Source organism: Neoarius graeffei, chromosome 14 (assembly GCF_027579695.1).
Source record: "Neoarius graeffei isolate fNeoGra1 chromosome 14, fNeoGra1.pri, whole genome shotgun sequence".
In the NCBI taxonomy this organism is placed as follows: domain Eukaryota; kingdom Metazoa; phylum Chordata; class Actinopteri; order Siluriformes; family Ariidae; genus Neoarius; species Neoarius graeffei.
In genome coordinates, this window is record NC_083582.1 from 35,964,536 (window position 1) to 35,979,907 (window position 15,372).

At 42.4% G+C, this 15,372-nt stretch overlaps 1 protein-coding gene across 1 annotated transcript in view; it reads right to left on the bottom strand.

The window, feature by feature from the left end:
- Window positions 1-14,539, bottom strand: part of ipmkb (inositol polyphosphate multikinase b) — a 55,315-nt gene extending 40,776 nt beyond the window's left edge. Inside the window, exons 1-2 of the mRNA XM_060939568.1 lie at window positions 14,254-14,539; window positions 1,912-1,997 (exon numbers count right to left, since the gene is read on the bottom strand). Coding sequence (XP_060795551.1) covers window positions 1,912-1,997; window positions 14,254-14,446 — 279 coding nt within the window. The 5' untranslated portion in view covers window positions 14,447-14,539. The remainder of the gene's footprint in view (window positions 1-1,911; window positions 1,998-14,253) is intronic.
- Between the last annotated feature and the right edge of the window lie 833 nt (window positions 14,540-15,372).

Genomic DNA, 15,372 nt, shown 5'->3' on the forward strand with positions numbered 1-15,372 from the left:
GATAGTAACCATCGATTTTAATCTCAGAAATTAAAAAAAAAAAAGCCATATAATAAACTTATCCTTATTAAACTCAATTGCTCGGTCTTTACGGGAAAATATGAGACGAAGGTCTTGACAGTACAAAAAAACCCGAGGTCTGATATTTTCTCATAAAGCCCTCGCATTCAGTTAATAAAAATAATTGAGTGAATTGTTATATGCCTAGGATCCGGTAACTAAAGGCATTTTTAAAATACAATACGTTTAAGGACGACAATTTGTCTGTCTTTATTTTACATTTTATTTCATGGTGGTGTTAAAGTGCCATTCCACCATTGGATGTATTTTTTTGGCATAAAATACAATATATTTTATGACAACATGACTAGACAGAGAAATCTTTTAGCTTCAAAATATATCAAGCATAATTTTTTGACAACGACAAGTATATTAATTTTGCGACCAAAGTCACCTACCCTTTTAATTTCCGCGCGGTAGTGAAACGTGATGTCATCGGCAGGTTCCCCTTCTTGTGTACCACGTCACGTGTGACGTGGCACAGATTATCAGCAATGGCGGATAGAACGCGATTGTCAGCTTTGGAAAAGAAGCGAAGGAAAATAGCAAGTGATGCCCAAAGGAGACGGTCGATGGTGAATATCGGCACAGCAATCGACAAGTGGAAATCGTGTTCTATCTGCCATTGCTGATAATCTGTGCCACGTGACGTGGTACACAAGAAGGGGAACCTGCCGATGACATCACGTTTCACTACCGCGCGGAAATTAAAAGGGTAGGTGACTTTGGTCGCAAAATTAATATACTTGTCGTTGTCAAAAAATTATATGTTTGATATATCATTTTGAAGCTAAAAGATTTCTCTGTCTAGTCATGTTGTCATAAAATATATTGTATTTTATGCCAAAGAATACATCCAATGGTGGAATGGCACTTTAACTGTGCCCCAGATTCTGAGGGAAATTACTATTTATTAAAAAAAAAAAAATGTAAAAAATTAAATTGTTATAGGAAAGAATAGTTTCTTTCTTCTTGAAAAAAAATTTGAATCATTGTGTCCACTGTTTACGTTAATTATTTTTGCCAATTCTTTTGAAGAACGCCAACAATTCTGCAATTTAAAGTGCACATCACGGGTAAATTCAGGAGCAAGATCAGTGTAATTCTCCTATTTTATATTAAACTTTAGTCAAATATCTGTAACATTCCGCATTCTCTGCAATTTTTTGTTACCTTGCGCAATACCAGAAAAATTCAGTTGAAATCAAGCCATTTGAGGTGAATTGGTCCGCCTCTGAAAAAACTTGGCATTTGGATTTCCCGGGAAACATTGATTTTCGTGACGTCGCGTGCGGGACGCCTCCCTCTGAATCCTACGTCAGCGCTGGTTTGTTTATGAGAAAACGACCTGGTGGTTTTCTGCAAATTTCTTCAACGTTATCGCGTAATTATTAAAATGGTTAACAGATGTATCGTAGGAGGGTGTAGCAACGCCAATCTTGACGGGATTAGTCCTCATCGTTTCCCAAAAGACCGGACAATGAGAGAGAAATGGGAGCGCTTGGTCTACACAGGCTGTGCACTGAAACCGTGCAAAGCTCGCGCAGCCTGCTGGCGCTTCCGCAGGTGACGTCACGAATCTGGCTCCAGACTCCCTTGGGATTTTTCCAGACGCGTTGCGTTATATTTTTTTCTGCTGTAGACAGATGGCCTTGTGCAAAATTACCCTTCTGGATGAGTGTGTAAAGGGACACACTTTCATATAAAAAAAAAAAAAAAAAAAAAACTAAATTGGTCCAGAATATGCACTTTAATGCCCATCAAATTGAAATGCACAGCAGTCCTTATTACTTTATTATACCAAAGATAACAGAGCATGAGGAAATCGTACCATTAAAAAACACCACTTACCATGCTATAGAACTGCAGCTCTCTGGGTCCTCGAGGCGGGGGCTGGAGCTGCTTTAGTACCGTACCATCAGGATGCTGCAGTATACCTAGAGTTAAATCCAACCACAAACATGCATTTAAATTTTAACTAGGAAGTGATTGCAATTCTCACAATACCCGGCATCAGTCCTGGAAGTCGACTTATTTCCCTTTCATCACACAGAAGTGGCATAGTGACTACTGGTTGCATCAAACCGGTCATTATGGTTCGTCTCTCCTGCCGTGACTGGTTTCCCTCTGTCTGTACTATTGCAACATTTCCACATACTCTTCTGTTAAACTTGCACCGTGACTCAGTATTCATCTGTATTTTGTCATGACTCATGTCTTCCATTCCATTGCTTAGTTCGTATAAAGTTGATTGTTGACGGATACATACGTAGCAATAAAAACATACATGTCAACCTATACGGAATGTCCGTATTTTATACGGATTTGATTCAACAAACGTAGTATACGGGCATATAAATAAAGTCATACGGATTCTTTAAAAAAAAACTTGAATATTTATTTAGCGCTATAATCAATTCCCACGATGATAAAAGAGCGCATAACATTTACAAACGTACTGTACACCACAGACATCCAGTAAAGAGTCTTATGAAATCGTGCGTTATCTTGTGGTAGCGAGACTTCGTTCCACTTTTGATCATGCGCACACCGCATTGCGAGAATCCCGCCAACCGTGAAGTCATAGACATATAAACATAGACGCCGCCTTCTGCGTAGAATCATACGTCATCCTCGCCGCCATATTGGATGTGGCAAAGTGGAGATTCTTCAGCCGTCTCTGGTATAGCGTCTAGACAGTAGCCGAGAATAAAGATGCCTCATTCATGTGCTGCGTTTAACTGTACCAACAGGTTTACCGTCCAAACGAGATCACATGGGATTACCTTTCACAGGTGAGACTGGAAAAATACTTTTCATCGTATTTGGTCATTATAACGTAATTTTACAAACAGATTTTTCTGCCTTTGTGGCTAATATGAAGTCTCGCGCATAATAGACGCTCGGTGAAACCTGTCTCCAAACAACGAAGTATTTCCTTCGTAACTACGCTGAAAACACTTTGTGTTTTTGTCGAACATTGGAGCTTTGTATTCATTCTGAAGGTTTATTGTTATTAATATTGAATAAAAAGTAACTGGGATACATCATTGTTAATTATCATTCAAATTTTAGGTAAATTATTTTAATTTGCATCTTATACAGATTTTATAAGGGAAATACGGATTTTGGAGGTTGGTTATACAGGTTTGACTGACCAAAGGTTGACATGTATGATAAAACACTTAAAACTGGAAATACACTTGGACATACTGGATGAATACATCAGGAATTAATGCATCGCTCAAACCAACCTGGTTGAACAGATCAAATCACTGACCTAACTGGATGTTTTTTCTTCCCCTCAGATAAAATGAATAAATTTAGACTGAGAAGCTGGTGCAGCGGGTAGCGCTGCCACTTCACACCTCCAGAGACCCTGCTTCGATCCTGAAATCGGGTTACTCTGTGTGTGTGTGTGGAGTTCCACACGTCTACCCATGTCCTTCTGGGTTTCTTCTCAGTTCTCTGGTTCCCTCAAGGCCAATTTATGCTGACAACCCAGTCCTCGCAGACAGTGTCTGCATAGCCCCCCCACCTTCGCAGACGCTCTGCGCGCACCTCCCAAAAATTGTGACCACCGCAGAAGCTTCGCAGACAGTATCGCAGACAAGAGGGCTCCAATTGGTCCACTCTACATCCGCTGTACACGCACTTCCGCTTCCCTACTTTCCTGGTTTGGTTTGTTTTCACGACCGCCATTTTTAAAAACACGAGCGAAGATGGAGCAGCACGAAGAGCGGTTGATCGAGGAAGTGAGGAAGTACGTACATCTATACGACTCCAGTTCTAGTCATTATAAGTAACCGGAGGATAAACACTCCACTAACCACACCCACCAACTACTCCTACCGATTTCGCGCCCCCTTGCGTTGTGGCGGTGAATAACATCGCACACGCCTATTACTCCCCACTCAACGATAAATTACAACTGTCCGCGAAAAGCTATCTGCGAAAGCCTTGTCGCAAGAGCATGCAGAGGCCTTCACACCTCCCAAAAGCATGCTGGGAGGTGGACGGGCTATGTTCAATCGTTCCTAGATGTGATTGCTTCACACCCAGTGTTCCCAGAATACTCTCCATACAGTAACCCTGATCACGAGTTACTCAAGAGGAATGAACTAATGATTGTACATCAGTCACTTAAAAAGGTGCAACAGCACATCTTTTATTCTTTACTTGTACAAATGACCTGGACGAGCAGGATTTATTTAAGGGAAATAAATAAATAAAATAACCTTACACACTAATGGATTCAGTTGTGGTCTAGGATCAAGTCTATTAAGTCACTGAGACAAAGTTCCTGTTGGGAAAACGGACTTCTGGTCCAGAACGTGTTTGTGTTCAAAATGTCAAACCCACCTAAGACCTCATCTTGGAAAAAAAAAAAAAAAAAAAACTAGGCAAGTCTCATTTTCCTGGACTCCCATCGACCACATTCGTCACGCAAGCGTCAGCAGACGCATGTATATATGGCAGTATGTGCCTGGTTTCACTCACTACTGTTTAATTAAGGACAGCAAGACTGAAATTCACCGAGCTAAACTCTCCACGCACGCGTGCTTTAACGATGAGACACCGGCCGTGTTTACACTTGCTTTTACATCTTCGCCAGTTGTTTCCAAGGTGACCAGCTGAACACTCGCGTTAAGATTCGGTTACTTCTTACATCACGTTTCCTGTAACGTCCTTGTTGGGGACACATCAGGATGTAGGGAGCACTCACATATGTCTTGGAGGTTTCAATGCAGACATTTCACATTCACTTGACTTTGAGTGGGGGGGGGGAGGTGTCATGCATTGCCAAACTGCATTGCAGCTCCGTTCCTTCGCTTTGCTTGTATTGTTTGCGGTGGAAGTTGCAAAAAGTCCAACTTTTCAAGCCGCAGTGCAGGTGCCAGTCCATCAAACGTTCCAGCACAGGCTCCAGGCAATCAGATCGCGCTTATGCATGTTTCAGTGCTAGGAAACTGTAATTGGTTGCTGTCACTAGGACGATCAGACCAGCAAGACACCCTCAAACATCAGGCACAACTACACCACCATCAAGCATTAACAGGGCTCGACATTAAGGACTGCCCGATTGCCCGTGGCAAGTGAAACATGCGGTCGGGCAAATGGGATATGTCCTCAACATGCCCGACCGGGCAAGCTGGAATGAGCATTTATTACGAACTAGTACCACAAAAATTAGGCTTTTGGATCTTTTATTTCAGTTCCTAAAAGCGTCCCTCACTACGTATCCGCCATTATGTCTTGGCTGTTTTCTTCGTCTCGGTTTCTTTTAGTGCTTTGCAAGTTATTTTATATACCCCGCTGTTGTAGTATGGTACATGTACTGTTTATAGACCCCTTGTGCATGACGTCAAACATCATGTGATAATTACAGCTGGGGTCAGACACACACACTTTCTTTCATGCAAGCAAGACTTAATCGGTCTTCAACATGGTTAATTTTAGCGCTGTTTTTGCTTGTTCAAACAGAGAAATCGATAAAAGGCGTTACCGTCTCCCGCTATCAAGAAAAATGCTTCAAGAACAATGAGGAAATGAGTGGTTAAAGAATACGATGAGAGGAGCTCAGCCTGAAAACTCCAGAGAAATTCACAATTGTATTTAAAACATATTTTACAAAAACAAAGTCGGAAGTGAGGATGGGAGAGTTCGCTTAAGAATCTCGTTTTATCTTTTTTCTGCTCGCATTCGAGTCAGCTCCTTCATGAAAGTGTTTGATTTTCTTGCAGGTGAAGCTGCTTCCTTATTCGACACAGAAAACCCACATTGGTTTCAAACAACTCAGGCATTTAAAAAAAAAAAAAAAAAAAAACCCTCAACAAGGAGCAACATGCGCGATAAATCCTGAAAGAAGAGAACAGATTAAGGAGCAGAGAGAGCTGGAGCTTTGTTTCTGTTATCAGAGGAACACAGTCCTGTGCAAAATGTTTATATATCAGGGGACTTTTTTTTTTTTTTGTTCTCTCATCCACCTGTAGGTTTATTTATAAAAACAACAACAACAAAAAAAAAACCTGTGCTCTGTTATGACAGACTGGCTGCACTGATTCAGTTACAAGTTGCCAGGTCTGTATAAAACACCCACAACCTACACACTAAACTATAATTTTAAACTCGTCTGTCATGGTGCAGCGCAGTTTTTGTTTTTTTTTTAAACCTAGAGGTGGATGACATGACCAGAAAATAAATAAATAAATAAATACATACATACATACATACATACTCAAACACAAGGTTGTTCAAAAGTCTTGGCACCCTATTATAGCTTTCTATTTTATGATTTCTACATTATCGAGTAATGAACCTACACAAAACCACACCAGACTTAACAGCTGCCTGCATGTGAAATGAAAATAAACCGACTAATGCTGGGCATACACTGTGCGATTTTTGGCCCGATTTTCACTCGTGCGACTATTTTGGCGATCGGGCCGAGTTTTGGCTCAATCGTGTGTCTCGGATCGTGTAGTATACACGGGGTAACGATAAGCGATTAACACCTCACGACCTCCTCCCGATCGATCGGATGAAAATCAAACCTGTTTGAAATCCTGAGCATCGGATCGTATAGTGTGAGAACAGGAATCGTAAGCTGCGTGCTGTTTACCCCTGCGATTCACTCGTACAGTGTGAGAAGCAGCTGAATACCACGGTTGGGAAAAAAAAAAAAAAAAAAAAACGCACAGTGTATGCCCAGCTTAAGGCAGGAAAAACTATTTTAGATAAAACTGTTATGTTACAAGTAAAAAGTAACCAATAACCAAACTTAATAATAAACTTAATCAATAACCAAACTTCAACTCAGTGTGTGATCTTCATTTTATGTTGCAGTTCACAACTATTCTATGGTTTTCCATAAAGTAGCACTCGCAAAATAGGGGGCAAGTGATAATATGGGGGAGGAATGGAAATTTACCCCCACTTTCCCCCCAGGGCAGGTGGGTTTAAAAGTTAACGTCGAGCCCTGAATTAACCCAACATGCAAGTGCAAGTCCTCCCTTTGTACTTATGCTACGAAAACCATTTGCTCAAATCCGTCCCAGAACACCTCGGTTTGAGTGAACGCATCTTGATAGTAGTTTACACTTCTACTTGCGATTCGGTCGAAAAAAATACACGTTAAAACCAAGTGCAAAAAGGTTTGCGGAAAAACGCCTCTTCTTGGCCAGCCCACTTAGCTGAGACTGACCTTAAGCCCAGCGCACACCTTCCTGATTCCATCGGGGCTTTGTGCGTCAGGCGATCAGTTACGAGCATACAGGCCCGATTTGATCAGTTCAAAATTCCCCCGCACACATTTGTGAGACATCGTACACATTCAGCCTGAACAGATGGTCACGTGTTCAAGATATCACGTGATGTATAAAATAAAAAATATACATACATAAAGTAGTATTAAATTTTGAATATTAGAATCAAAAAGGGATAATCCCAACTAGACAAATCAATAATAAGAATTGATTCTAAATTTGTTCAGTCGTTCTTAAAATTCAACTTGTTCCGGGATTCTGGCCAAGCGATTTCTGTACCTCTGACAATGCTATAATACTTTACCAGGCATTTTCAAAGCGGACACGATTACAGCCATAGCCTCGTTCCTCTTTTCCCGTTTGCTGTAATCAGGTGAACTAACGTCATAAAGACAGGCGGACGCTTCCCAAAACGACACAAGTTGTGCTTCCCAGTCTGCAGTCCACGTGTGATCAATCCTGGCACTCCAGTTGGCTGTTTAAAAATTATCGTAATCCATGAGATCATAATAACAACACGCACACTACCGAATGTGTTGCGTATGAGGAGATCGCATCCGAAAATATCAAGACCAGTTTGATCTGAACTGATGAAATCGGCTACGAGGTGCCGCCACACACATTCAGGATTCGCAAGCGATTTAATCGGCCCGACAAACTCGTAAGCGAATCGGGAAGGTGTACGGTGGGCTTTACTTACTGCACCTTTAAAGCAGAGATGCACCGATTGACCGGCTGCCGATCGGAATCGGCCGATTTTCACGTGATCGGCCATGACCGGCGACCGGCCGGTCAAAATTAAAATATGCCGATTTTCTGCCGATCAAAACTTGTGTATCACATAGAGATGAAAGTGGAAATACTCGTAATTCGCAACTAAAAAGGCTGCAGCTACACTGGCAGCTTGAACATGCTTTCTAGTGCGATTGTGTTGCGCTTGCGCAGAACAGTGTCAGTCCTGAGCGCCTAACGAGCACCGGCGCGCGCGCCGTTAACAAAAAAAAAAATTCACGATAGTTAATTTTTTTTTTTTGTGCCAGATATTGGATGTGAAAAGAAGAAAACATTTGTGGTTGTGTGAATTTCCCATTACAGGAATTAATACGTTAGCCTATTACCAAACATCTAGTTAGATTTGTACAAAGAGAGAAAGAAAAAAATGTCTTTTTGTTTGTTTTACGACCTTGGTTGCACTTGATTCCATTGGAAATTACTCTACAAATACACATTTGACAAAGATGATAGAATGGCTATGGTTTAAGTATGACTGGAAATTATTTTTGTATTTTGATACTGAATGAAGAAATGGGTTGTTCTATAAGGCATAAGTTTTCAGATGTAAATAGGCTTATGAAAGTGTGTTCCGTAGCAGTTGGCAAATAATATATGAGGGGGAAGTTGTTTTTGTGCCAGATATTGGATGGGAAAAGAAAAAATGTTTGTGTGAATTTCCTATTACAGGAATTAATATGTTAATACCAAACATGAAGAAAGATTTTACAAAGAACAATGTCTTTTTGTTTGTTTTCAACCTTTGAGGTGTTGAAAATTTATTACTGAAAATCTGGCAGAATGTTCTATTAAAGAAAAGATAAAAAGAAAATAGTCTTTGTGTGTGCTGTGAAGTGGTTTGAAAAAATGAAATCGGAATCGGCCAAAATCGGTATCGGCAGGTCACACTCCATGGAAAATCGGAAATCGGAATCGGCCCAAAAAATTGCAATCGGTGCATCTCTACTTTAAAGTGCATATCACACGTAAATTCAGGAGCAAGATCAATGTAATTCTCCTATTTTATATTAAACTTTGGTCAAATATCTGTCACATTTTGTGCAATTTTTTTACCTTGCGCAATACCAGAAAAATTCAGTTGAAATCAAGCCATTTGAGGCGAATTGGTCCGCCTCTGAAAAAACTTGGCATTTGGATTTCCCAGGAAACATTGATTTTTGTGACGTCGCGTGCGGGACGCCTCCCTCTGAATCCTACGTCAGCGCTGGTTTGTTTATGAGAAAACGACCTGGTGGTTTTCTGCAAATTTCTTCAACGTTCTCGCGTAATTATTAAAATGGTTAGCAGATGTATCGTAGGAGGGTGTAGCAACATTAGATTCTTCAGCCAAATGTGAAGTAACATTGCGCTCAGGTGGCAATTCTATATTTCAATACAAAATCGCTAGCTGCTAAACTTGATCCACACAGGCTGTGCACTGAACTCGTGCAAGCTCTCACAGCCTGCTGGCGCTTCCGCATGTGACCAGACGTGACGTCACGAATCTGGCTCCAGACTCCCTTGGGATTTTTCCAGATGCATTTTAATTTTATTTTTTTCTGCTGTAGACAGATGGCCTTGTGCAAAATTACCCTTCTGGATGAGTGTGTAAAGGGACATACTTTCATATAAAAAAAAAAAACGAATTTGGTCCAGGATATGCACTTTAAACTTAAAGCGCACATCACGGGTAAATTCAGGAGCAAGATCAGTGTAATTCTCCTATTTTATATTAAACTTACGTCAAATATCTGTCACATTTTGTGCAATTTTTTTGCCTTGCGCAATACCAGAAAAATTCAGTTGAAATCAAGCCATTTGAGGTGAATTGGTCCGCCTCTGAAAAAACTTGGCATTTGAATTTCCCGGGAAACGTTGATTTTCGTGACGTCGCGTGCGGGACGCCTCCCTCTGAATCCTACGTCAGCGCTGGTTTGTTTATGAGAAAACGACCTGGTGGTTTTCTGCAAATTTCTTCAACGTTATCACGTAATTATTAAAATGGTTAACAGATGTATCGTAGGAGGGTGTAGCAACACCAATCTTGATGGGATTAGTACTCATCGTTTCCCAAAAGACCGGACAACGAGAGAGAAATGGGAGCGCTTGGTCTACACAGGCTGTGCACTGAAACCGTGCAAAGCTCGCGCAGCCTGCTGGCGCTTCCGCAGGTGACGTCACGAATCTGGCTCCAGACTCCCTTGGGATTTTTCCAGATGCGTTTTGTTGTTTTATTTTTTTCTGCTGTAAACAGATGGCCTTGTGCAAAATTACCCTTCTGGATGAGTGTGTAAAGGGACATACTTCAGTGGTGGCTGGCTCATAGGGGGCGCTCGGGCGCCGCCCTCCCAGATGTGGAGGGGAAAAAAATATATATATCTCGATATATATTTTGGCGGCACGGTGGTGTAGTGGTTAGCGCTGTCGCCTCACAGCAAGAAGGTCCTGGGTTCGAGCCCCGTGGCCGGCGAGGGCCTTTCTGTGCGGAGTTTGCATGTTCTCCCCGTGTCCGCGTGGGTTTCCTCCGGGTGCTCCGGTTTCCCCCACAGTCCAAAGACATGCAGGTTAGGTTAACTGGTGACTCTAAATTGACCGTAGGTGTGAATGTGAGTGTGAATGGTTGTCTGTGTCTATGTGTCAGCCCTGTGATGACCTGGCGACTTGTCCAGGGTGTACCCCGCCTTTCGCCCGTAGTCAGCTGGGATAGGCTCCAGCTTGCCTGCGACCCTGTAGAAGGATAAAGCGGCTAGAGATAATGAGATGAGATATATATTTTTACAAATTTTATTATCAATGTCAGTTTTACTTAATAGTGTGTGCCTACATGCGATCTGAATTATTTAAACAATATTTCCACCAACTGACTCTCATTCAATGGTGAATTTCCACCGACAGACGCGTATCATTTCTCTTCTTGGGCGCTCGGCAAAGCGCCCCAGAAGTGCAGCGGAATAGCCAATCGTGTATGGTTGCTCGGGAAAAATCATAAATATTTGGCCAATCAGCATTGCCGAATTTAATGGTTTTGGGGCGCTGGAAATTTCGCCCCTGCTACAGAAAATGCATCTCTTTCTCTCTCTGTCTTTGATGTTCAAAACTTGACTTTTGGTTCATATTGGACAATAATCACACAGCTTTGTCATAGTTTGTATTCACAACAAGAGTGTCAACACTGTGTTTCGCTCCCCCTCTCACTGTCTCGTTTCACAGAAATACACCGAGCTCAGAACACACAGACACACACACACACACCTCATTTCATAGTCACTCTCTCACACAGAAATCTTACACTACGTTCACACTGCAAGGCTTAATGCTCAACTCCGATTTTTTTGTGAGGTCGTTCACATTAACAAATATATGCGACTTGTATGTGATCCTCAGTATGAACGAAAAGCGACCTAAAAGTGTTCCGCATGCGCATTGCAGGATACGACGACGTCACACGCAGTGAGCATGGCCAGTGTTTACGGAAGTAAAACCGCCCGGTTGCGGTATGACCCATCCAATCTAGCTTGAATAGCTGTATCCCCCCAAATGGAAATCAGCTCCCTAACCTCTGCGTCCTTCCATTGAGAAGATTCAGAACCTTCACAGCCCGAAGCGTCCCTCGCATTGATGTCATGCGCAGGGGCGCAGATACGTTTTTTGAACTGGGGGGGGGGGGGGGGGGGGGAGAACAAAGCTGCCAGCAAACCAACCCCAACCCCGATATGCCTGTCAAACTTGTTGTGGGTTACCATAGCAACCAAGCTCGAGCTCGCAACCTGTGCAGTCTGCGCAGCTCAATCAACCGAATATCAGTCTTTGTTTTATGTGAGTTGTTGCAACTATGTATACACTGCTGTGCACCTCAATAAACCGAATGGTAATTAGTCTTTTGATTTTTCCGTGAGGTTTGCCTTATGCAAAGAAAGACAGCATAGACGTTTTTTCCTCCCTATAAGTGGGGGGGACCGAACGAGGTGAATTTAAATCTGGGTGGGACGAGTCCCACCCTCTATCTGCGCCCGTGATTATGCGCCATGTTGTTGTAACTTTTTTGAGAGACCCGCCGCCTACTTCAGCGCAGAATAGTGACGTTTGTGGCTTGTTGATGACGTGTAAGTCGGACGAATGCGACCTGGCGGTTCAGACTGAAGTCGCATATGAAAAGAGCGGATAGGAATCGGAATTAGGACCACATATCCAAACGGCCTGGGTCGGATTTGAAAAAAATCGGATCTGTGTCGTTCATATTGTCAATAAAAGATCGGATACAGGTCACATATGGGCGAAAAGATCGGATTTGAGTCACTTCAGGCAGCGCTCGAAACTAACGGTGTCCCGATGTCCCGGGGACCATAAAAAATGTCATCGGGACACAAAATTATCATATCTGGGACAATCCCGGGACAATGGAAAAAAATAGATCTAGAAAAAAAAGTTCTACATTAATATTATTTACAAAGCCGTCACACATACGTAGACATTCACCTAATTTGTCAATTTTAATTTTAAAACGTTAACAGCGAAAAATACATAGTAGCTACACTTTCGATGCACCTGCATCCGTAGGCTACAGAGCAGCGCATTCTGTTCTAGAATCTTCGGCCGGAGTCCGCATTATATGGACTTGGAATGGAATTGCTAGCGCACACGCTGCGCCGACTCTTGCCAGAACAAAAATGCTGAAGTGGTTGAAGCAGACCGACCGCGGGGAAGAAACTGAAAGCCCAGACATAACGTCTTCGGGACCTTCAGGATCCAAAGTGTCATCGCCTGGTCTGCAGGCAACGCTAGCAACTGAATGAACTTAATGAACACTGTTAGACACGTTATAAAATACAACAGGAATGATGTGGATGATATTGACGGAAGATACCGTTCAACAGAATAAGTGAGTTTTCTTGGTGTCTTTCTAGTTCAGAAAGTTTAGTCAGTCAGCAGCACAACTAGGCTCGGACCTGCCACTATGTTGATGTTGCTAACATTTGCACCCGGCAGCGAAAGTTCATAAAATGGATAACGGAAAGTTCATAAAAATGGATAACGGTAATGGTGAAAATTATAAGTTGGCCTTATAAGTGCCAACAGATATTCAAGGTACAAGTAGATGAAATGAACATAAAAGGGGTCTTATTTTCAACTAAAGTGTACTGCAGATGTAGGGAGTTGAAACATTTTCTGAATGAGCTAGTTGGCCCCTTTAAATAAACGGGTATCTATTCATACAGTGAGATCGCCAAAGTTTAATAAACATTAAAATGCAATAACTGTAATTTTGAAGTAGATGATGTATAGGACATGTGTCGCTTGTGTCTTGTGACTTATTGTAAAAATGATATAAAGGGTTCAAAATCGCATAGTTACAAATATAATAGTAACTTCGTATGATAATATTAACCACTGGTTATTTCAGAGAGGAAAAAAATGGGGACACTATTGCTTCCATTCGGGACAATACAACACAGAATTCGGGACCACTGGGGGACACAAAGAAAAAAAAAGTTAATTTCGAGCCCTGACTTCAGCCTGCAGTGTGAACGTAGCCTTACACTCACCTTAGAATCAGACACACTCACCTTAGAAACCTTCCTCCCTCTCTCGCTCATTCACACTCTCACACACACAGTTGATTTGTATAGATTTAGCTGAAATCGTACCCTTGCTGTAAACTTCTCTCAAGAACTTGAGTATTGTATTGTATTTGAAACCGTTCCTTTCCAAAGCATAAATGGAGCCTAATATAGCTGTAAATTGTTAATTTACTTTCTCTGTGAAACTGCTGATTTTGAGAAGGAAATTAAATTATTATTGTGGAATTGTCATTTCCTGACTGTTCATTTGAATGCTTATACTGGACTAGGCAGGGAACTCTACTGGCACACACCAGCCCCACCAAGAATTTTTTTTTTCACCAGCCGCCACTGACATACTTTCATATAAAAAAAATAAAAACACACACTTGTTTGGTCCAGGATCTGCACTTTAAACTTAAGTACAATTTCAAAGCACTGATGTAGTGACGTCATAGATAGAAAACATGACGGGAGCGCGTGCGACGCGCAGGCGCGTCATCCAGCTTGTTTCCGAGCGTTAACTTACTGTCTGCACAGCACAGCGCACTGACGCTTTAACATGGACACACAGGAAGGAGTTTAATCGTGAAACTGACCTACTTTGTCCACGCCGTACTTGTGGCCCGCGACCTGGTGCGAGAGCGGCACGCAGCCGAGAGGTCCTGTGCGCGGCCCCGCGTGCTGCTGCTGCGCGCTCCTTTCCTTCACCCCCGGTCTCGTGAGGCGCGCGCCCGGGCTCACGGCGGCGCGCCCGAGCTCTAACCTGCCCAGCGTGACCGATGAGTCCATTTCTCCGACGCAAACGACGCTTTGTGAGGGCAAAAAAAAAATAAACGCACGACAGTCCGGTTCGCTACATTACGACACACGTCTCGCTTTTCAGTCTTCCAGCACGAAGAACCGAGTCCAGAACAGCCGCCGCGCGAGTCCAGCTGCATGAAGCGGATGCCATCACTCACGCCTTTTTATATCCGCGTGTCAGAGTGTCAGCGCGCGCCCACGGCACTGTGATTGTGTCACCGTGAGTGGAGACAGAGCCGGGCCACATCCCACTTCCTCACTTCAGAGATGTTTACACACAGCCGCTCCTCTAATTACTCCGAGATAGGGGACAGGAGGGGCAGAACCCCACCCGGAAACAAAAACAGCCACGCCATCCAATTTAATCGAGATTAAACCCCAAGCTGTATCAAAAACACCTCCTCATTCTCATCAACGCTTGCTCTGCTGCTACTTCTTCTTCTTCGCTGCCTCCTCATCCCAGAAGGCACGAGGTGCGCGTGACGTCACGCGTGACGTCGAACAGCCACAAAGGTCACAACAGACAACTATGTATTTATCTACCTAGGAACTATTTTTCATTTCACGTAAATTTATAAAGTGTACCTTATTCCAAATATAAAGAATTGTAATAAAAGCCATCTTTGTAAACCACGAGTTCTTACGGGTTTTTTTAATTACTTCCGGGTCACGAGCTATCATGTTAAAAGTCACGTAGGCTTTCCAGACTGAAATCATTTATTTCATCATATTCCTTCTTAATGGTTGGATGAGAGAAAGATAAAGCCAAAAAAAATGTAAACCACTAAATACGATTCGATTTAGAAATTCACGTTTCAACATTCATTGTTGAAACAGACTTCGATGAATATATTCCATCAATATTAAAAGATACAGTGCTGAGCGTAAATTTGAAAAGTAAATAATATCTCAGG